This window comes from Saimiri boliviensis, chromosome 17 (genome assembly GCF_048565385.1).
Source record: "Saimiri boliviensis isolate mSaiBol1 chromosome 17, mSaiBol1.pri, whole genome shotgun sequence".
NCBI lineage: Eukaryota > Metazoa > Chordata > Mammalia > Primates > Cebidae > Saimiri > Saimiri boliviensis.
Window position 1 is genome coordinate 36,817,120 of NC_133465.1, and position 22,070 is coordinate 36,839,189.

The 22,070-nt window shown below is 38.9% G+C and overlaps 2 protein-coding genes across 11 annotated transcripts in view; one reads left to right on the top strand and one right to left on the bottom strand.

Moving 5' to 3' along the window:
• Nucleotides 1-22,070, top strand: part of COX11 (cytochrome c oxidase copper chaperone COX11) — a 48,382-nt gene that overhangs the window by 3,895 nt on the left and 22,417 nt on the right. For 2 of the 3 annotated variants that reach the window (XR_012514621.1, XR_012514622.1), the window contains exons 3-4: nt 965-1,090; nt 1,472-3,291. Coding sequence is in view for 1 of the 3 variants with exons in the window: in XM_074388565.1 (XP_074244666.1) it covers nt 965-1,090; nt 1,472-1,654 (309 nt within the window). In the remaining 2 variants the exon portion in view is untranslated. Of the gene's footprint in view, nt 1-964; nt 1,091-1,471; nt 6,898-22,070 lie in introns of those variants that run through there. The other variant, XM_074388565.1, reaches the window with a different exon arrangement.
• Nucleotides 3,782-22,070, bottom strand: part of TOM1L1 (target of myb1 like 1 membrane trafficking protein) — a 59,181-nt gene continuing 40,892 nt past the window's right edge. For 4 of the 8 annotated variants that reach the window (XM_074388563.1, XM_074388560.1, XM_074388562.1 and 1 more), the window contains exons 12-13: nt 14,065-14,148; nt 11,515-11,853 (exon numbers count right to left, since the gene is read on the bottom strand). In XM_074388563.1, coding sequence (XP_074244664.1) covers nt 11,604-11,853; nt 14,065-14,148 — 334 coding nt within the window. In that variant the 3' untranslated portion in view covers nt 11,515-11,603. Of the gene's footprint in view, nt 3,844-11,224; nt 11,307-11,514; nt 11,854-14,064; nt 14,149-18,706; nt 18,857-22,070 lie in introns of those variants that run through there. The other 4 variants (XM_003931322.4, XM_074388564.1, XR_012514619.1 and 1 more) reach the window with 4 other exon arrangements.

Here is a 22,070-nt window from a genome sequence, read left to right on the forward strand (position 1 = left end):
AGCAGTAACTGTCAGGCCATATAGCTTCCTGACTTCCTCTGGCATAGAAGACATAGGAAAATCATTGGTTACAATGAGTAGTTTACTGATTTATATAAAAGGTATCCCTGTCCTTTGAAAAGAAAAAAAATCGAGGGCCTTTGAAGTAATCAATAAATAGTAAATAGTTATATTATACTCCAGCGAGACTAAGTGAGACTGTCCTAAAAGCTTTCCTAAAATTTTAACCAACTGTAATCTTGGGAAGATTTTAACTGATACCTTATTAACTGAGGATTAACCAGTGGAGTTAATTTCAACTCATAATGGAAAAGCCTTATAAATATTAGTGCTTGCCCAGTTTTTAGTAAACATGACTGAATCTCTTTAATAATTAAAGATTTTATAGGTTATGATTATGAATATTATCCAATTACATGGTCGTATACAAGGTATTAGTGGCTGAATTGGTACAAGTGACAGAATATCCTTTGGAAATTTTAAGCTTTGCTATCTTCTCATTTTCTCCAAACAAAGTATTAACTCTTTTTGGCATAATAAAGGTTCTAGTCAGTCAGTTTTATTATGGTTTTAAGGTAAGTTTAATGTTGGTATCTTTCTTAAAAACTAGCCAATCATGACTTTCAGGTATAAGTGTTACAGAAAAGTTGGGCTTGGGCTGTGATATGATTGGATTGGACACATTTTAAATAATGTAATTTGCAGATTATTCCTTGAAGACTTCAAATATACAAGAGGACAATTCATAACTCATTATGGATATTAGAACATTGGTTCTTCATTGACATATGCAAGTTAAAGTCAGATACGTTTGTGGGTAATACTCACAATTTATTTTGCTGAACCCTGCATTAGATTAGGTATTATGGTCTGATGAATAGGCAAAATAATTAGACTAATTTAGCAGGAAAAAGAGGAACTGTGTGAGATTTAAAGTATTGATAATTTATATCGTTTAAAACAGGTGGTTCCAGGAGAGACTGCACTGGCATTTTACAAAGCTAAGAATCCTACTGACAAACCAGTAATTGGAATTTCTACATACAATGTTGTTCCATTTGAAGCTGGACAGTATTTCAATAAAATACAGGTACAGCAAAATATAAACTTTACAAAATATGATAAAGGTACATGAAACTTAGTGTTTTCATAGATCTTGTGGTTTCTGAAAACTAATTTCTTCTAAACATCAAGCTATTTTTCTTTGTTATCTATACTTGCTATGCAGAGATCGAGAACCAAACCAAATGGACATCTGCTTTTAAGATTAGAATTTGTTCTTGATCCTTAAAGCAGAACTCATTGAGATGAAAAGATGCTCTTATTTTATCACAGAACTATGTATTTAACAGTATGCTTATTAAAGTCAAGAAGTGTACTGGAATGCTAAGAAAAATGCACTGTATTAGTTTCTGTTATGTAATAAGAGAATAGAAATGTTATTAAAACAAAATCTTCTTATAACTTCTAGTGCTTCTGTTTTGAAGAACAAAGGCTTAATCCCCAAGAGGAAGTAGATATGCCAGTGTTTTTCTACATTGATCCTGAATTTGCCGAAGATCCAAGAATGATTAAGGTTGATGTTATCACTCTTTCTTACACTTTTTTTGAAGCAAAAGAAGGGCAAAATTTGCCAGTTCCAGGATATAATTGAAGTCAGCAACTAAGTCTTCCTTCAAAGTTGTGGTTTTGGGAAAATCATGTATCCTGCCTTCTCAGAGGAGAAATATTATACAATAATTTGAAGCCTTATATTTTAAATAGCTATTTTTTTCCTCAACTAATTTATTTCACTTGAAATTGAGAGAACAGGTTCAGCTTTTATCATAAGAAACCCACATGTCTAGCTAGAATAGATGACTGACTATTCAATCCCATACTGAAGAGTTTGATAGTGTTAAAATAAGCCGCTTTGTTTTTTAAATATGCAGGCATGGATTTAATGGTTCAGCTTGTCTATAGTTCCCTTCTAGAGTATTAACTCTTCATAATTATAGCAATGAATCTGAGAATGTTTTCAAAAATGTATGCCCAGGGTTATTTGTTTTAAGTCATAGGCCAGAACTTTTGAACATGTTTATTATTATGTCTAAAAGAGTTGGTTGCTATTTTGAACAGTCAGTATTTTAAAAGCTCAAAGTAGAAGAGGAGTCACTAAGCCCTAACTCTTGTCCAAAGATTTAAATTCGTACTTCAAATTTGACTTTTTGTCCTTTAAGATCTAGGGCTATTTTATATTCAGAGTTCTGAATAATTACTTTGAAATTGTCCTATCATGAAATTGAAATAAAATAAGTATATCTACTAGGCTGCTAGCTTTTACCATCATCATTAGAAGTCCATGAATGTTAAAATGTACAGGTGGGATTGTGATTTACTGACATCAGAAGTTCTTCTGGGAACAAACTTTGTAAAAAAAAAAAAAAAAAAAAGATGTATTAAATTATTTTAATAGAGATTTATTTTTCATCAAATGTAAAACTTATTCTGAATATTTTCCAGTTGTCTGTTTTCCAAATAGAAATGTTAAGTTATAGTAAAAAGAGAGAAAAGACTATTTAGCATTACAAAGAATCAAAAAGGCCACCCAATGCAGAGTCTAGTGACCTGTTCAGGACACCTAAAATATAATTAAATGACAATCATCAAGCCTTTAACAATTTATAATTCTAAACTAGAGGATTATTTATAAAGAAGTGTAAATTGACATTCAACTTTAGTTAAATGAAGGCACTCAGTATTTATTCTTCCAGAATAATACATTCCATTTCTCACATTTTAGTCTTTCATCTATTCAGAATTATTTTATAGTAAAATAATCTCTTATCCACAGCTGTGTGATGATTTGTAAATGTAGGAAGGTCTGTGAAACATATGACACTGCAGTTAAATTGGTTGGCCTAAGGACTAAGTAATTTTTTTTCTGCTAAAGTTTTAAGTTGAGTATTTGTTCCAAACAAGTTCTGCTGAAATCTCACGCTGTTGTCAGGAATCACTGTTATCCTGGAACTGTTATTCTTCTGTTTAATCTTCATTATAGCAGAAATTCTCCACTGTGGCTTTGACATGTTGGTAGGTAGGTATTGTCTTCCAGGCCTCAAAGCTGCACAGAGTTTACTCTTTAGAGAGTTGGCACCTTTGATGTGGCTAGTGAGGTGATCATCCTCTTTCTTCTAGAAGAGAGAAGAAAATGGCCAGTATTCATCCTGTCCTTCTCTTTCCCCATTTCTTGATAACTCTCGTACTTGTCTCTACTGGGAGGCTGGAGAGCCACAGTCTAGTAGAAAAAAGGTAAGAATGTGCTTCTTCCATAGGGGAGGGTATAAGAGGAATAAATAAGTTTAACAGTTTATTGGTGACCATTAAATAGTAAATACATGGGATCAGTAGTGCTGAAAATAGGAAAAACTCAAGACCTATTTGGAGGAGTTAACAGTAAATGGGTCTACTGGTACCAGTTAACAAGTATTAACTGCACATGAAAGACAAATGCCTGATTTCAGTGCTGCTTCTATTGTTCATCTGTTTTTGTTAGCACTAATATTTCTGTACCATAAAGTAACAAATGCATTCCCAAGCCTTATTATTTACAGATGACAGAAGCACAAAGAATGAATTTCATTAGTGAATAATGGTTCCCCATAATTTGAGTGATTCAGGGGAACTCATCTTTCAAAGTGTCAGACTCAGATGGCCCTTACAAAATATAAATATGTAAAGTGACAATTATACTGAAATTATTTGTAATATGGAATTAAGTTGTGTAAGTTGAAGTTTTTACCTCAGTCAACATGATTTTGAGCTCCTTTGTGCTGGTGAGTGTCAATTTCTTCATAAATAGCTCTGAAACAAAGCCATCACAGCAAAAGGGTTATATATCAATTTCAAAGTGCCATTTTGGTTTTCAATTGCTAGTACCATAATTAAAAATTGAGCTGTTTTTGGAGTTCAGGCTACATATGAGTAAAAACAAATCTCTGCCCTGAAGTGTATATTCTAGTTTTCTTAAATTCTAATGTTACACTTCCCTTACTTTTTTTTTTTTTTTTTTTTTGAGACAGAGTCTCACTCTGTTGTCCAGGCTGGAGTGCAATGGTGCTTTCTCGTCTCACTGCAACCTCTGCCTTCCAGGTTCAAGTGATTCTCTTGCCTTAGCCTCCCAGTTAGCTGGGATTACAGGCACATGCCACCATCCCCAGCTAATTTTTTTGTATTTTAAGTAGAGACGGGGTTTCACTATGTTGGCCAGTCTGGTCTCGAACCCCTGACCTCAGGTGATCCACCCACCTCGGCATCTCAAGAGGGCCAGGATTACAGGTGTGAGCCACTGCACCTGGCCTTAATCTTGCAATTTCTATGCCTCTTTTTTTTTTTTAAGTTTTAAGATGGAGTTTTGTGCTTGTTGCCTAGGCTGGAGTGGCACTGGTGCAATCTGGGCTCACTGCCATCTCTGCCTCCCAGTTTCAAGCAGTTCTCCTGCTTCAGCCTCCTGAATAGCTGGAATTACAGGCATGTGCCACCATGCCCAGCTAATTTTGTATTTTTAGTAGAGAAGGGGTTTTTTTCATGTTGGTCAGGCTGCTCTTGAACTCCTGACCTCAGGTGATCTGCCTCCTTCGGTCTTCCAAAGTGCTGGGGTTACAAGGGTGAACCACCACGCCCAGCTTCCTATGCCCATTAAAAGTATGTATTTTATAGAATCAATTCATTTTTTCTTGTGATTTAAATGAACAATATGGCTCAAATTTGGACAGTTTACATTTGCTTAAAAAACTCTTCAATTTCTTCTGGTTTCAAACATTAAAAAAAAAAATAGGCCAAGTACAGTGGCTCACACATACAATCCTAGCACTCTGGGAGGCTGAGGTGGTTGGATTGCTTGAGTCCAGGAGTTCAAGACCAGTCTGCAACTGGTGAAATACCACCTCTACAAAAAAATACAAAAATTACCAGGTGTGGTGGTATACACCTATACTCCCAACTACTCAGGAAGCTGAGGTGGGAGGATCACTTGAGCCTAGGAGGCGGAGATTGCAGTGAGCTGAGACTGTGCCACTGCACTGTAGCCTGGGCTACAGAATGAGATATTTGTTTAAAATAATAATAATAATCTTCCAGCTTATTTAACTTACGTGATTAAAATCCAGACGACTCAAGCCACCTATAGCTCATCACTGTCATTTCTGTACTTTTCTTTATATTGTATTTTTTCTATGACATCCTTCATTCTTTTTTTGAACTCTGTCACCCAGGCTGGAATGCAGTGGTGCAATCATGACTACTGCAGCTTCAACCTCCTAGGTTCAAGTGATCCTCCCACTTCAGCCTCTCAAAATGTTGGGATTAGAGGCGTGAGCCACCATGCCTGACTCATTCAGTTCTTTTTATGTATCTTACATATCTCTGTAGCTGGAAAATAACTATACCTGAAACCACAACATTCATATATACATTATAGCAAAACATGGCTGAGGAAAAGCCTCAAAAATCACAGCACTATGAAACCATAATCTCCAAGTTCATAAGGCCCAGAATGGTCCTACAATTTTAATGTTTCCCTAAAAAGTTTGGTCTCTCATCTCCCTCAAAATGATGTCAGCCTTCTTCACTCTCCTCAAACCTCTGACCTCTCTGGTAGAAACCTCATTCTTAATACATTAAATGACTTGATATGGAAGCTTCCTCATCTTCCCATCACTAAATTTTCAAGTTTATCTTCATTTGTATTGTCCTTTATTTCTGTGATCCTATCTACTCCAGGCTTCTCAAGCACGTCACCCATTCAGTTATTCTCACCTTCCTGAGTCTTCAGCCTCTCCTCCGACTTTCACAGATTCTCCAGCATCTCCCGTATCTCCTATTTTATACAAAGTACGGTCCTTAATTCTACCTCTACTTGTAGCAAATACCTTGGTATCCTTTAGCTACCAACCCTTTTTCTTTTTTTCTTTTTGAGATGGAGTTTTGCTCTTGTTTCCCAGGCTGGAGTGCAACAGTGTGATCTCAGCTCACTGCAACTTCCACCTCCTGGGTTCAAGCAATTCTCTTGTCTCTGCCTCTTGAGTAGCTGGAATTACAGGCACCCACCACCATGCCTGGCTAATTTTTGTATTTTTAGTAGAGATGGGGTTTCTGCATGCCAACCAGGCTGGTCTTGAATTCCTGACCTCAGGCAATCCGCCCGCCTCGGCCTCCCAAAGTGCTGGGATTACAGGCGTGAGCCACTGTGCCCAACCCCAAACCTATTTTCATCATTGCTTCACATTTAAGTTCTTATCTGCACTTAACTGTCTCTACTTAATCTCTTCTGTGCTTTTCAGATGCACTGAAATTTGGCATCTGGCCCCATCAATCCATCAAATAGCTTTTACAAAAATCATCAGTGATCTCTATGTAATCCATTGTCTAGTTTTCAGTTCTCATCTTGTCTGCCCTTAGCACTGATTTTCACAGTTGTACTCATTCCTCTTGCTTCCAAATTACAGTTTCCACACCTGGTTCGGAGCTCCGTATTTTTTTCTCTTGGCTTTGGCATTTTCATTTCCTTGAATGTGGCAGAACTCTTTCCTCTGGGTCTTGGTTGTTCCCTGGACCTAACAATACTCATTTCCAAACTTTTAACTAAGAACTGCAGGTCTCAGCTTTAATGTTCCCTGAAGCTTTCTCTAACCCCCATTTAAATTAGTTCTGTTACACACTTTCAATTTGCCATATTCTTTCATAACACTAACACAAATTGTAAACATGTATTTGGTGATTTGTCTAATTTCTGTATCCATGCTACTTTTAACCTCTATGAGGACAAGGGAGCATGTTTCTTGTTTAAAATTATAAATTAGTGTAGTCATAGTCCCTGGCACATAATATTGAAATAAATGAATCGTGTATCTTCACAAACATACTGTTTGTCCTGGTAGAGCAAAAATTGTCAACCTGGGGTTCATGGACTACCAGTGATGTGAAAAAACCCAGAAATTTCCTGCAAGATCCTGTGTTTTTCCTTGGATGGAGTCCCTGAATTTCATGGGACTTCAAAAGAACTGAGACATTCTGACCCCTGCAAAGGAAGACCCATCACAATGATAGAGTTCCAAAGATTCACCTCTCCAGCTTTTTACTGTCTCTCCCACCTCCAGTATCTGTGACACTGCCATATCTATATATAGCAGTCTTTTAATTTGAACATAATCAAGAACTTTTTCACTACCTATTTAGATGGAGAAACTGATAAAAACAAGTTTTTAGAAAGCATACCTAGTTTAGTGCTGGTTTCTTAAACCACTAATATGATCAGTGATAAGGTAGGAAAAAATGCACAATGGAAAAGTATTAACATTTGCACATAAATCATTGAGGGCTTAAATCAGGGACCAGAATATCAAATGTCTACACTTGTCAGCCAAAGAGATGCAGAGGGTTGGGTGGGGCTGTGAAGCAGATAGGAAGGGTCTCCAGGGATTATAGGAGTACAATCAGCTTGAGTAATCACTTTTTTCCCTAAACACTGTGTGGAATGCAGCCAGCTAGCTGGTTTAAACCAGCTCGTGACAGACCCCAGCAATTTACAGATGGATCCCAGTGTACATTCCTCATTACCATGCCAACATCTCTACCCTGGGAGATGCTATAACATCATTACCATACCATGTGACTTGTGTGCTGAAATAACGACTCACTGTATCTGCACAACTGCAACCCTTCTATATGCAATGACATACCCTCTTCCCTCTGCCACCACATAAAACCCTCCTGTCACTTTCCTGCTTTGGAGACTATGCCCAGTGCTTCATTTGTGACAAGTAATAAAACTCCTGTTGCTCAAAGCCAGCCTGCCTTTGTTGGTTATAGTGGCTTATGCCTATAATCCCAGCATTTTGGGAGGCTGAGGCAGGAGGATCACTTGAGCCCAGGAGTTCAAAACCATCCTGGTCAACAAGACCCCTTCTCTATTAAAAAAAGATAAATAAAAAAGCCAGGCACAGCACTTTGAGAGGCTGAGGTGGTTAGATGAACTTGAGACCAGGAGTTCGAGACCAGCCTGACAACATGGCAAAACCCTGTCTCTACTAAAAATACAAAATAGCTGGGCATGGTGGTACATTCCTGTAGTCCCAGCTACTCAGGAGGCTGGGGCATGAGAATTGTCGTGAGAATTGCTTGAGCCTGGAAGGCGGAGGTTGTAGAGAGGCAAAATCACCCCACTGTACTCCAGCCTGGTGACAGAGTGACACACTGTCTCAAAAAAATAAATTAGCCAGGCATGGTGGCACACCCCGATAGTCCCAGCTACTTAGGAGGCTGAGTGGGGAGGGTTGCTTCAGCCTGGGAAGTCAAGGCTGCAGTAAGTCATGATCACACCACTTTATTCTAGTTTGAATGACAGAGTGAGACCCTGTCAAAATAAAATAATCTCTGTTCTCATGTAGAGTTGTCTATTACCAGATGAATGAATTTCAGGGTTTTTTGGTGGAGGTAACAAGTCTGGCATCCCAGATGGGACCCAGGACTGAGACCTGACTTGACCTCCCTTATAGGCTGCTGGCAGGCAAAGCAATAGGCTGTGGCAACATGCCTGGGCCAACTCACCTAAGTTGCCAAGAGGGAGACTAGAGAAGGGCCTTGGGACCCCCGACCTGGTATCTGTATAGTCCACTGACCAGCACCACAAGACTTTCTGCTCAGTGCTCCTTTGAAACAGCAGCCCCATAAACTACTAAAAGAGTGGTCTGGGTTTTGATCTTTAGGACTCTGGGTTGTCAGTATTAGGACTTAGGTCAAGGGATCCAGGATGTTGAGAAAAAGGACTTCCTCCTTTCAGGTCTGGGAGACGGAGACATCTCAGTCATTGTAATAAGAAATTCCCCAATATAAAGATGCTACTACTCAGCCTCAGCCCATAGCTGGCATGTAAAAATGCAGGCATTGGGCTGCCAGAGTATCCAAATGATCAAGAACTTCAAATTTTTTATTTTCAAATATCCAAGTTTTCAGCTTGGCAGTTGTGGTCTTACGATACATACTGGTTTTCCTCTAAGGTTCCTGGCTCACAACTCCCATAGCCCTTGTTATATAATGTTGGGTGTGTTGGGCTTTAGGAGCCAGCCTCAGGAAACAGAATCCCTCTGACCCTCCCCAGTCCTCTTTTCACCTGCCCCAAGACACCACTCTGATTGCCCACCTTTTTGACCGTGAGAATAAAAGCCTCCCTAGAGAGAGTCCTGCCCTATATCCTGGGGGAAGGAATGCTGACATCAAGAAGCTTCCATTAAAAACCCAAGAGGACTGGGTTGGGCATGGGGGCTGGTGGGGTCAGTTTCTGGATAGCTGAACACATGGAGGTTCCTGGGGCATGGGACTCCATGGAGGGCACGGAAGCTCCATGCCCTTTCCCTCATGCCTTGCCCTGCACATCTCTTCATCTGTATTCTTTGCAGTGTCTTTCATAATAAACCAGTAAATGGCCCAGGCTTGTGACTGGTGTCTGGGAAGGTGGGTGTGAGGGTGGTGGGGACTAAGCTCTCAATCTACCTGACACTATCTCCAGGTAGACAGTGCTAGAATTGAATCAGAGGACACCCAGCTGGTGTCCAATGTAGAATTCATTCGTTGCTTGCTGGTGGAGAGAAATCCTCACATACTTAGGGGGGGGTCACAGAAGTCTTTGCATTCATTGTTATATTAGTGAAACAGCTGAGGGAAAATAGAGTTTCCTGAAACAGCAATTTTTTAAAATGCACATTTAAATTCGGCACAGGTCAAACAATACAAAACAAACTAAGCCAAAAAAAAAAAAAAAGAAAAAACTCCAACTGCAAGCAAGCTACAGCCTGTAGACTATCAGTTTCTGAGCAATTATTTCCAATAAACATGCTTTAATAATTTTTAACAATTTGGGGCAGGGGTCCCCAAACTATGGCCCACGGGCCTCACGCGGCCCCCTGAGGCCATTTATCTGGCCCCCGCCGCACTTCAGGAAGGGGCACCTCTTTCATTGGTGGTTAGTGAGAGGAGCACAGGATGCATCGCCGCCACATACAGTACTACTTCTGGTGATGTGAGACACACGCGTCACGGCTCTGGAAGCGCGCCATTATGACGCACATCCGGTCTGCTGCTGCGGCGCCCCACATCACCAGAAGCAGTGTGAAATAACAGCAGAAGTAGGAAGAAAGGCAAAGCACTATAACCATTACTACACAGTACAATGGCCCCCATACTCCCCTAAATGTACAACAACATAATAGCCCCTATTACCTCCCTTTGCCCAAAAGTCTCCCCCCACATTACTACACACCGTGTTTCCCCTATTATAAGACCCTGTATTATATTAATTTTACCCCCAAAAGATGGGGGCTGTCTTATTTTTAGGAGGTGTCTTATAATAGGGGAAACATGCAGCAGTGGACTTCCCACAGAAGAGGCCCACCGCTGCTGCAGATGTCCAGGACGCTGTACACACAGTGTCACAGGCTGATCACCGCCATCCCTGTATACAGCACTGGCGGCGGTGCTGGGCCTGTGACACTGTATACCACTGTCTGGGACAGTGGAGGCAGCAGTGCTGGCTGTGAAGGGTGTCACACCTTGTATAGTCCGGCTCTCCAATGGTCTGAGGGACAGTGAATTGGCCTCCTGTGTAAAAAGTTTGGGGACCCCTGATTTGGGGGGTAACCTTCAGTCACTCAAAGTATATCAAAGATCTGATCACCTTACAATTCCATTAATATTTACATATCTTGACCAATATGAAATCATAAAATAATGCTTTAAGGATTCTAAGTAATTGTTATACTAATGCTTTAGAAGACTAAAAACAAGTTCTAATGAGTGGTTGTTTTTTTTTTTTTTTTTGCATCAGTTCTTACAGAACAGCTAAAATATTCTGTCAATGTGGCATAAACTTAAGTCACCAATTAGTGACTAGTACCCTTCTCAAGCTAAAGAGAACCTGACTTTCTGCCAGAGAATCTATGAGGAATCCATTAAGCATGTTAGTTCCAGTTATTTCTTAAAGCGCAACCCCAGCATTTTTATTTTTCAGTCACAAGGCTGGAACGATAAGACCATTAAGAGTAACAGCTGCCAGAAAACCTCATAAGGCATTTTTAACAAGGCCATCCATTTCTGCCAAGACCTAAACAAATTTAAATGTATAACCAAGCCCTGTTAGCTCTGCTATCAAAGGGAACCAAGACAAAAAATAATCATTCTGTAAAAGACTTACTCTGTAGTGACAGCAGGAGCTAAGGGATCAAACTCCATTACCTCGTAGTAATTAGGTGGCTGGAGATCACTCTTTGTCATCGCTTTAGGCAAAAAAAAGAGACCAGTAAATACACATTGTGCTTTTCAAGGAGTACATGCGATTGATATTCTTTTTATAGTTTAGACTTTGAATATTAGATCGTAGTAAACACAACCAAAACAGACTGGTGTTTCAGTGCTTCTCGCAAGTTCAACATCTGTATATAACAAAAAGGCTTCCAAACTTCAGCTACCAAACCTCAGCTAAAGGTTCATTTACCTTAGCATTCAAAACACAATATTCAGTTCAACACAAGCATTTTTACAATCTCCTAAAGTTAGTCATAATGGTATCAGCCCTAAATTTGTTTCATTAGCTTAAAAATACAAAGGAGCACCTCTAATTTCTCTTCTCTATATTCAATTACCAACAAATCTCCGGCAGACTCATATATTCTCTCGTAAGTTTCCTTGTTTGATGCAAACAGTAAGGTCCTATGTACCTGGATGATTGCTGGGCAAAGATGGCAGCCTCTGGTTTGATGGTGCTGCTGCAATGGTTTGTAGACTAACCGGCTGTAGAAACACTGAATTTGAATGTTCCAGAAACTGAAGAAAGCATAACACATGTTCATATAAACATTCTACGTTAAGCTTTTCTTTTATTCGTTAGACTTCTACATTTCCAAGTACATTGTTCCAAGAACCATACACTTTGAACTGGACAAGAAGAAGTAGGTTTTAATAATTATTTCTTTTTTGGTAATAATCACTTATGAGATTTACTACTTTTCTGCTGGGCATGGTGGCTTATGCCTGTTATCTCAGCAGTTTGGGAGGATGAGACAGGAGGATTACTTCAGCCCAGAAGTTCAAGATCAGCCTAGGCAAGAGCAAAACCCCAGCTCTACAAAAAAAAAAAAAAAAAAAAAAAAATTAGCTGGGCATGGTGGCTTGCACCCGTAGTCCCAACTACCCCAGAGACTGAGACACGAGGATCCCTTGAGCCTAGGGGTTTGAAGCTCCAGTGAGTTATGATCATGCTACTATATTCCATCCTAGGTGACTGAGTGAGACCCTGTCTTAAAAATAAAAATTTACTATATTTTTGTCTGGTTTTATGCCTATTGTACCCCATATCCCATAGAAACTGAAATTAAAAACAACAACACATGTTGCTTTTAAAAATGAAGCAGATTCAGTGGTTCAGGCCAGATTCTCTGTTGTTTCACTCTGATAAATCAGTCAGCCTTGAGTAGGAAAGGAAAAATCTTAAATCTACAGAGAAGCACTCAGTGACATAACAAAATCAGGACTGAGAAGATAAAGATTAAAATCTTAATTAGAAATATCTGTTCTCATAATTTTCCTCATTCATTCTACAAATATTTCCTGGGAACTTATAGCTGCCAGGCACAATTAACAAAGCAATAAAGCAGACCAAGTTCCTGACTTCATGATGCAGACACTGTGGGCAGGAACAGATATCCAATGGCATGTGCTCCAATATAAAAGCAGAGTAGTGGGTGGGAGAGACAGGTGGAATACTGCTCTAATAGGTCATGGTCAGGAAACATCTCATCATTGGGGACATTTAAGCAGAGCCTGAATAAAGTGAGTCACTTGTGATTACTGGAGAGGATACAAGTTCATACTCTGAAGTGGGGGAAGCCAATGTGGTTGGAACAAAGTGAGCCAAGGTAGAGAGGGGCAGGAGGTGAGGCTGGAGACGTGACAGGTGGGGTCAGATTAGCATTTCAGGCATTTACTGAGTAAAATGGAATGAGGAAGAAGATCATAGGTGGGTTTTGAGCAATTGAGTGATGTAATACGACTTTAACATTTTAAAAAAGAATGCCCCAGTTTTTGTTTTGAGAATAGGTTATAAAGTGGGTGGGAGGGATGTGAAGGGAGGCAAAGGTTGAAACAGAGCATCCCTTAGAGGCCACTGCAATGTCCATCTGATGGTGGCTTGGACTAAGATGCAGAAGTGGAGGTGGTGAGAAGTGGCTGGACTAACTGACATATTTTAAAAGTAAAAGGCAAAAGTAACAGTAAAAAGGTGGATGTCAAGCACTATTACCCAAGGTTTTTGACCTATGCAGCAAAGAGTAGAGTGGCCATTGAGGTGGGAAGTCTGCAGGAAGGGCAGGTTGAAAGTGGAGCCTGGGAAGAAATCAAGGGGAGATGTGAAGTGGAAAAATGAATATATGAGTTCTGAGTTTAAATGGGTGTCTGGGCTAGAGATACAGACTTATAGGTTGTCAGAAATTGAATGGTTATTTCAAGACATGAGACCAAAAGACCACAGAGGAATGAATGTAGATAGAGAAGTCTGAAGCCTGATCCCTGGGGTCTCCCAACAATGAAAGGCCAGTAAAGGAGGAAGGGCCAGGAAAAGAGACGGAGAAGAAATGAAAGTGAGGCAGGAGAAGAACCAAAGTGATTGGTGTCTGAAAGCCATGTGCACAAGAAGGAGGAAGTGATCAACTTTGTGATATGTTGCTGATAGATGAGGGACCGTGGAACTGCAGTTCCAAATTTCACAACAGAGAAGTCACCAGTGACCTTGACAATAGTTATGCCCATAGAGGGGTAGAAGAGCATGTCTGAAGTCTGTCAAAGAGAATGCAAGGAAAGAAAGTGGAGACAGCAAATACAAACTCCAAAAAAACTTTGATCCTTAACCATCTTGCTAACGGGCTGCACATCAATACATTGCTGAGCAGAACATGAGAATTAATGGCCGTGAGTTCTTTGCCGGCCACCACGATAATCTGCTGACTAAGTGCATTGTTAGAAAAGAGTTTTGCTACTCACATTATCATACGTGTGGCTTGAGGTGAGGTTTTGGCTGGTCCTTTGGGGAAACCTAGGATAGTGTGATAACACAGCATGATTACCCTACAGTGAGAACACAAATGCAAAAAATAAGATGATTTTCCTGGTCTAAAAACAAAACCTAACACATACCTTCAGCCCGCATAAAGTATCATTTTGTGATAACAATGTATAAATCAATTGGTTTCAGTGCCCATCAGGTTATGATGCCAAAATACCAAAGATACAAAGCACTATCCTTTGGCAGTGGGAGCCCTGAGACGGTGGAGTGTGCAGAGAACACTAAGAACACAGCCTTCAGTCTTCCCATCAGAGTAGCCACCACCCCATCATTTCCTAAAGGATGAGAAGTAGTGTAGAACACAGGTTAAGAAGAAAGCTGTGAGGATTCCGGTACAGGATAGAGTGGAACAAATGTACTGCACTCTGTCTCTCCACTGAATGTCACTGTTAAAGGTGGACAGAATGCAGAGAGCAGCTATTTGAAGACTGAGAAATAGGAGCAGCCTGATTAAGAAAGAAGACCAAAATTGAAGTATCGCTGAACTGTTGGTGAATTTACCATTTTTTGCGCCTTTGTATTTCCTGATCAAATGCAATGCAGCCTGAACCCCAGGCATCAATGAGGACAGACAGAGCTCTAGGAGAAGGCCTCTTATTCCCCCTCAAGGAGCAGGAAAGGGAAGCAATCCTAACACTCAGAATGTGGAAATCTCTTGCCCCTTTTTTGTATTCTCTGTTCTATCACACCCTAAACCACAGGCAACCCCAAGGTGGCTGTAGTGACAGCAGAGACAATGACACCGGTAGGAAATTGAAACACAGTGAGAGGAATCTTCCTCTCCAATAGAAGCTGTGATACCCACAGCTTTTTCCTTAATGTCCTGCCATTTAGTCACAGACATAGCACAATCAAGGAAATGTCTAGTATCACAGGGTAACTAAAGCTCCAGCTTTAGGACCAAAGAAACAAAAAGGGGAGTCCCAGGAAACTAGAAAGTGCCAGATAAATCACGATGATAAAGGATTCAGGAAAGCAACCTCATAAAGTTGTCTGTGAAATACCGAGATCACCCCACACCTGTACATGCATGGATCCCATCTCAGTCAGGATGCCAAAAACGGTGAGAAGTGAACAAACTACCTGCTGTCTAGACCTTAGATCGACCACAGGATGGAACATACATGAGACATTTGAATAGCACTGCAAAGGCTTTGAAAATGTAGCTGGACACTGGGGCCACAGCCCACAGAAGGCGGCTAAAATTGTGGTATGAATCTAGCCAGGTTGTTTACATACTAAAATCAAAATATCAACATTTTTGACATAATTTAAATTAAGACCAAGAGTCTCCTAATAAAACATTAAAAATGCCCAAATAGAATCCAAAATTATGAGGCATATGAAGAACCATGAAAATTTCAACTTGCACGAGAAGACAATAACAGACATAGATGCCAAGAGGACCCAGAATTTGAAATTATCTCAGAGATGTTTAAGGCAGTTATTGTATACATGCTCCATAGAACTGCAAACAATCTTTAAAAAAAATGAAAAATTAAAAAAAAATGAAAAAGTAGAAAGTCTCAGCAAAAAACACAAGATATAAAGAACCAAAATGGAATTTCAGAACTAAAAACTACAATAACTGAATTTTTAAAAAAAATTAACAGAAGGCTGGGCGTAGTGGCTCACGCCTGTAATCCAAGCACTTTGGGAGGCCAAGGATCACCTGAGGTTGGGAGTTCAAGACCAGCCTGACCAACATGGTGAAACCCCGTCTTTAAAAAAAAAAAATTAACAGAATGAGCTCAATAGTAAAATGGAAAAGACAGAGGAAACAGTCGGTGAACTTGAACATAAATCACAGAAAGTATCCAATCTAAACAGAGAGAAGCAAAGAGTACCAAAAAAAAAAAAAAAAAAGAAAAAAAAAAGAAAAACGAACAGGACCTCAAACACCTATGAGACAGTGGCACAGGTCTGAAGTTTGTGTCATCAGGGTTCCAGAAAGCAGAAAGAGTGTAGTCCTGAAGAAAAGAAAGATGAAAAACATCACAAGGTTGGTGAAAGACATAAAGCCACAAACCACATTCAAGAAGTTCCATTAGTGGGTTAAATGGTGGCCCCCAAAATGCATGCTCATGTCCCAATTCCCAGAACCTGTGAATGTTATGAATGTTATCTTATTTGGAAAAAGTGTCTTTGCAAACGTAATTAAGGATCTTAAGATGAAGATGTCATCCTGTATTATCTGGGTGTGCCATAAATCAAATGACAAATGACCTTAAAAGAGAAAGGCAAAGTGAGATTTGGGACACACAGAGGAAAAAGTGAGGTGAAGATACAGGCAGGAATTGGAGTGACATAACCAAAAGCTAAGAAATCCAAGGAGTACCCTCAAGTCTTTGGGATCTGGAAGAGGCAGAGAACAAATTTTCCCTTAATGGTTGTAGAGGGAGTATAACTCTGCTGAATTTCAGACTTCTTGCCTCCAGAACTGTGAGAGAATAAATTTCTGTGGTTTTAAACCACCCAGTTTGCAGTCATTTGTTATGGTAGCCACAGGAAACTAATACACTTAGCCAACCCCCAAGATAAAAAAAAAAAAAAACAAAAGAAATCCATACCCAACATACGGTAATCAAATTGCTCAAAATTAGTTAAAAAGAAAAATTATTTACAGCAGACAGAGAACCACAATACATGATCTATGCAAGAACAACAACTCGAATGTAGATTTTTCACTAGAAACCATTTAGGCCAGAAAAGAGTGGCACAGCCTTTTAAAACTGATGAAAGAATAGAACTGTGAGCCCCATATTCTGTATCCACTGAAAATACCCTTCAGGAACAGACAAAATAGAGGCATTCTCACATGAAGTAAAACTAACTTCAGGTCTATTGACTTCACTGCCAATAGACCTGCTTTAAAAGAACTGATAAAGAAAATCCTTCAGAGAGAAGGGAAATTATACCAGAATAGAATAATAAGAGAAATGGTAAACATTGGGTAAATATAATAGACTATTTTTCTCTTCTTGAATTTTTAACTTTTTTTTGAAACAGAGTCTTGCTCTGTAGCCCAGACTGGAGTGCAGTGGCACAGTCTCAGCTCACTGCAACCTCCGCCTCCTGGGTTCAGTCAATTCTTGTGGCTCAGCTTCCGAAGTAGCTGGGATTACATATGCACACCACAAATCCCAGCTAATTTTTTGTATTTTTTGGTAGAGATGGAGTTTCATCATGTTGGCCAGGCTGGTCACCCAACTCCTGGCCTCAAGTGATCTGCCCACCTCTGTCTCCGAAAGTGTTGGGATTACAGCCATGAGCGACCACTCCTGGCCTCTTCTTGAATTCTTTACAGTATATTTGAGGGTTGCAAGCAGAAATTATACCATCTGTTAGTGGTTCCTTTTTAATGTATATAGATGTAATATATAAGATAACTATAAAGGAGGAATCTATATGGTAATGAGGTTTTTACTTTCAAGTAGTAAAGCATTGATATTAAGTAAACTGAAAAGTAAGTATATTGCAATCACTAAAGCAAACTCTATATATATGGGTGTGTGTATATGTACATGTATATATGTATATATATTTATGTAAATAATCTTGCTAACAAAACTAGCAAGATCACAGGAACAGAATCAGCTACTTTAAACCGTATTATTTACTAAGCAACTCTATACACACACACACACACACACACACACACACACACACAGAGTTATAGAAAGATACTGTCAGAATCACAATAAATTAAAATGGAGTACTAAAAATATTCTAATAATCCAACAGAAGGCAGGAAAAAAGAAACAGAAAAAAAAGGGACACATAGAAAAACTATATAATGATAGACCTGAAACCTACATACAATTACATTAAATGTAAATTGTCTAAACATATCGATTAAAAGAAATTATGAGAATACATTAAAAATGCATGAACCAACTATAAGCTATTTCTAAAAAACTTCAAATCTTTTAATACAGTTAAGTTACAATTATAAAATGCAGAAGAAAACAGACCATGCAACCACTAATCAAGCTGGAGTGGTTATGTTACTATCAAAATAAACATCAGGAGAAAGAAAATTAGGAGGGACAAAGAGGGCCATTACATAATGATAAAAGACTCAATCAAACAACAAGATACCACATAGCTGAATGCATGAGCTTCAAAACGCATAAAGCAATACCAACTTAATACACTCTCTTCTATGAAGATTACATATTGGGTAATTCTACTTAGATGACATTCTCAAACTATAGCAATAGAGAATAAATTCGTGGTTGCTGGAAATTGAGGGTCTATACGTATGTTAAATAGAACTGTATGCCAAACCAAAAAAAAAAAGGTAAATTTTAGTGTATGAAAATTTTAGAAATAAAATTAAAGTACAAATATAAAACAAAAAGAATTTACTGCAATCAGAATTTGATTTTGAATTCCACTTAAATTTGAATTCTGTCTCAGCACTAGCTAGGCAACCACTGGCAAGTTAATCTTCCCCAGCTTTGGTTTCCTCATGTTTAAAATGAAAATGAGGGTGGTATGTATCTCACAGATTTATTAAATAATTAGTAAGCATTTCTATACTTCTTAGCTTGTTACCTGTTAGTAAGTGGGCCATAAATATGGCCTATGGGCCGGGCACAGTGGCTCATGCTGTAATCCCAGTACTTTGGGAAGCCAAGGCAGGCAGATCACCTTAGGTGAGAAGTTCAAGACCAGCCTGGTCAACATGGCGAAACCAGGTCTCTACTAAAAATACAAAATAAAATTAGCCAAGTGTGGTGGCAGGCACCTGTAATCCAGCTACTTGGGAGGCTGAGGCAGGAGAATCGCTTGAACCTGGGAGGTGGAGGTTGCAATGAGCCAAAATCGAACTATCACACTCCAGCCTGGGTAACAAAGCAAGACTCTGTCTCAAAAAAAGAAAGACAGAGCCCCGGGGGTGTGAGAGCACCCCACAAGCTCGGGCCCTAAAAATAAAAAAATCAAAAAAAAAAAAAAAAAAAAAAGAAGAAAGAAAAAAGACATAACTTTATCCTGTATTATTTGTTATTTTTTTTTAAGGATTCTTTCTGTTATGAAAAATTGCATCATCCACTTTATCTTTGATGGTGAATGAATTAAACTGCAAACACAAAAAGATGGAAAAAAATCTCAACACCATAAGACATTTTAATGGCTGATTTTGCCTCTCACAAGTGATCTTAGGCATATGATTTAAACCAGGTACATGCCCTCAAATCTTGGTACAGATGTTCATCATAGGGTTTCTCAATGTATGATAAGAAAACCACTGCATTATGATTCTCCTGGAATTAGTGTTAAAGATTCTTGCTACTGAATCGGGACCAGCAATTTGACTTTTTGACAGTCAGCCAAGTGATTTTCATACATACTGAATTATTAGATCCAGTAGGTTACAGATTAAAACAGGAAGCTATTAGCTGAAATTTTATTTTAATGAATTTTATAGATATTTGTTGTAATAGGATTTTATCTGTATTACTTATTCTTTCTCATATTACCTAACAAGATTAGCAAGATAACAGGAACAGAATCAGCTACTTTAAACTAGACTGTTTACCAAGCAACTTCCCTAGAAATCTGCCTACACTTCGACATTTACTTGTATGTATGCAGCCAAGGCAAGAGGCAGCCAACCAAAGATACTGACCTAACTCAGTTTGATTCTTCTTTCTCATTTTCCTCCCTCTGCCCCTCCCCCTTTTAAATATAGAAAAGTAATTCAGTGATTGGATATACAAGTATTTAAACAAAACACTAGGCAACTTTTAAAAAAATCGAAATCCAATGATATAAACAAACTGCCAAAATACGTTAAATGAAAAAGAAAAGCCAGGTTCAGAACACAGTGATAGTATGCCACATTTTATTGAATAAAGAGGAAAGAAATTCATGTTCGTATTTGCCTAAAGACACTATGGAAGGATAAATCAGAATCTAACAAAGTAAGTATCTGGGTGGGAGTAGAGTATGACACTAGGGCAAAGGAGAGAGGGGGGATGAAGAGGGAATGAGAACAAGAATTGTCTTATACAACTTTTTACATTGTTTTTATATCGGAATAATGAAAATTTATTGCCTACTATCTAAAATATATACACTTAAAAGGAAAAAACCTATTGACTTTGGCATAAGGCAAATTCAACTGCTGTTTATTCTATCCTGCCTCTCCCAGAACTTAACATAACCACTTTCACTCTTTTTCCGTTTTTCCCTTCCTGTATCATTCTTGTTTCTTTATGAGAATGGAGGCAAATATTAATATATATTCTTATTTCTCGCTTTCTTACACAATGCAATACATTACACACACACTACTTAGCACCTTTTTTTTCTACTTAGCAATAAATATATTGGAGATTATTACTTTTACCCTCCAGCTTTATAGTAATATGTTGTAAAGATGTTTATTTAACCAGTCCCCAACTGATGGATACTAGAGTTGTTTCCAATTACTTGCTATTCCCAAAATATTGTAAAGAATAATCTTGTAAACACCTAACTTTGTATAAGTGCAGTATACATTTCTACAGAGTGCAGATTCAAATATAAATGCATTTATAATTTTAACAAGTATTGCCACTTGCTCCTATAAGAGTTGCATAATTTTGTGCTAGTAACTGTCTTTCCATAGCCAACAAAGTTTATTATGAAATATTTGGACTTCTGCCAACCTGAGAAGTAGAAAACAATTTCTTATTAAATTTTAATTTACATTTCTCTGTAAGTAAAGTTGAACATCACTGCATATGTTTATGGGTCATTAATATTTCTTTTTAAGTAAACTATCAGTCCATCAGACTTGCTACTTACTGGCTATACAAACTTGGGCAAGTTCTGTTTCCTTCAACAGAGAAACGACCAAGAAGTCTGTCTTTTTTCCTGTATAATGGGAATAATGATAACAGGCCAGTGCTGTGGCTCACCTGGGGAGGCCAAGGCAGGAGGATCACCTGAGGCCTGAAGTTCAAGACCAGTTTGGACAACAAAGTGAGACACCATCACTACAAAAAGTTTTAAAAATTAGCCCAGCCCAGTATGGTGGTGCACACCTGTAGTCCCAACTATTAAGAAGCTGAGGTGAGAGTATCCCTTGAGCCCAGGTGTTTGAGGCTGCAGTGAGTTTTGATGGTGCCACTGTTGTGCCAGGCCTAAGTGATGGAGCAAGACCCTCACCGAACATCACTGACCTAAGTACTTTAGTGATGAAAGGATGACATAAACAAAAATAGCTTAACAAAGTGCCTGCCACACAGCAAGCGCTCTGTAACTGATGTGGCCATTACTCTTAATTTTGAATCCCACTGCTCTTCTGCCTCCTTTGCCATTATATTTCCCCTGTTCTCCCCTATCTCCTGTTACCGCTAAAAACAACAGAAACAGAGACAATTTATTTAAGGCTTATTATGTACCAAGTGCTAGATTAGGAGTTTTGCATATAGCATCTCTCTGAATCTTTGTAAGAATCCTAGAAAATATTCTTAGAAAAAAAATGAACATTCACACTGGCTAAATAGCTCATTTAGGTTATATGGCTAGCAGGAAGTAGTGCTGAGATTCTAACTCAGGACTGTCTGATTCTTAAGTCTCTATTTTTTTTTTTGCTATTTTATGTTTTCTTTACTTTTCTTCTTTTTTTTTTTGAGATAGGGTTGGTGTCTCGCGCTCACGTGCTCTCTCTCTCTCTCTCTCTCTCTCTCTTTCTCTCTCTCTCTTCACCCAGGCTGGAGTACAGTGGTACAACCTCAGCTCACTGCAACCTCTACCTACCAGGTTCAAGCAATTCTCATGCCTCGGCCTCCTGAGTAGTTGGAATTATAGGCATGCTACCGTGCCCAACTATTTTTGTATTTTTAGTAGAGCTGAGGTTTCGCCATGTTGCCCAGGCTGGTCTCAAACTCCTAGGCTCAAGCGATCCATGTGCCTTGGCCTCCCAAAG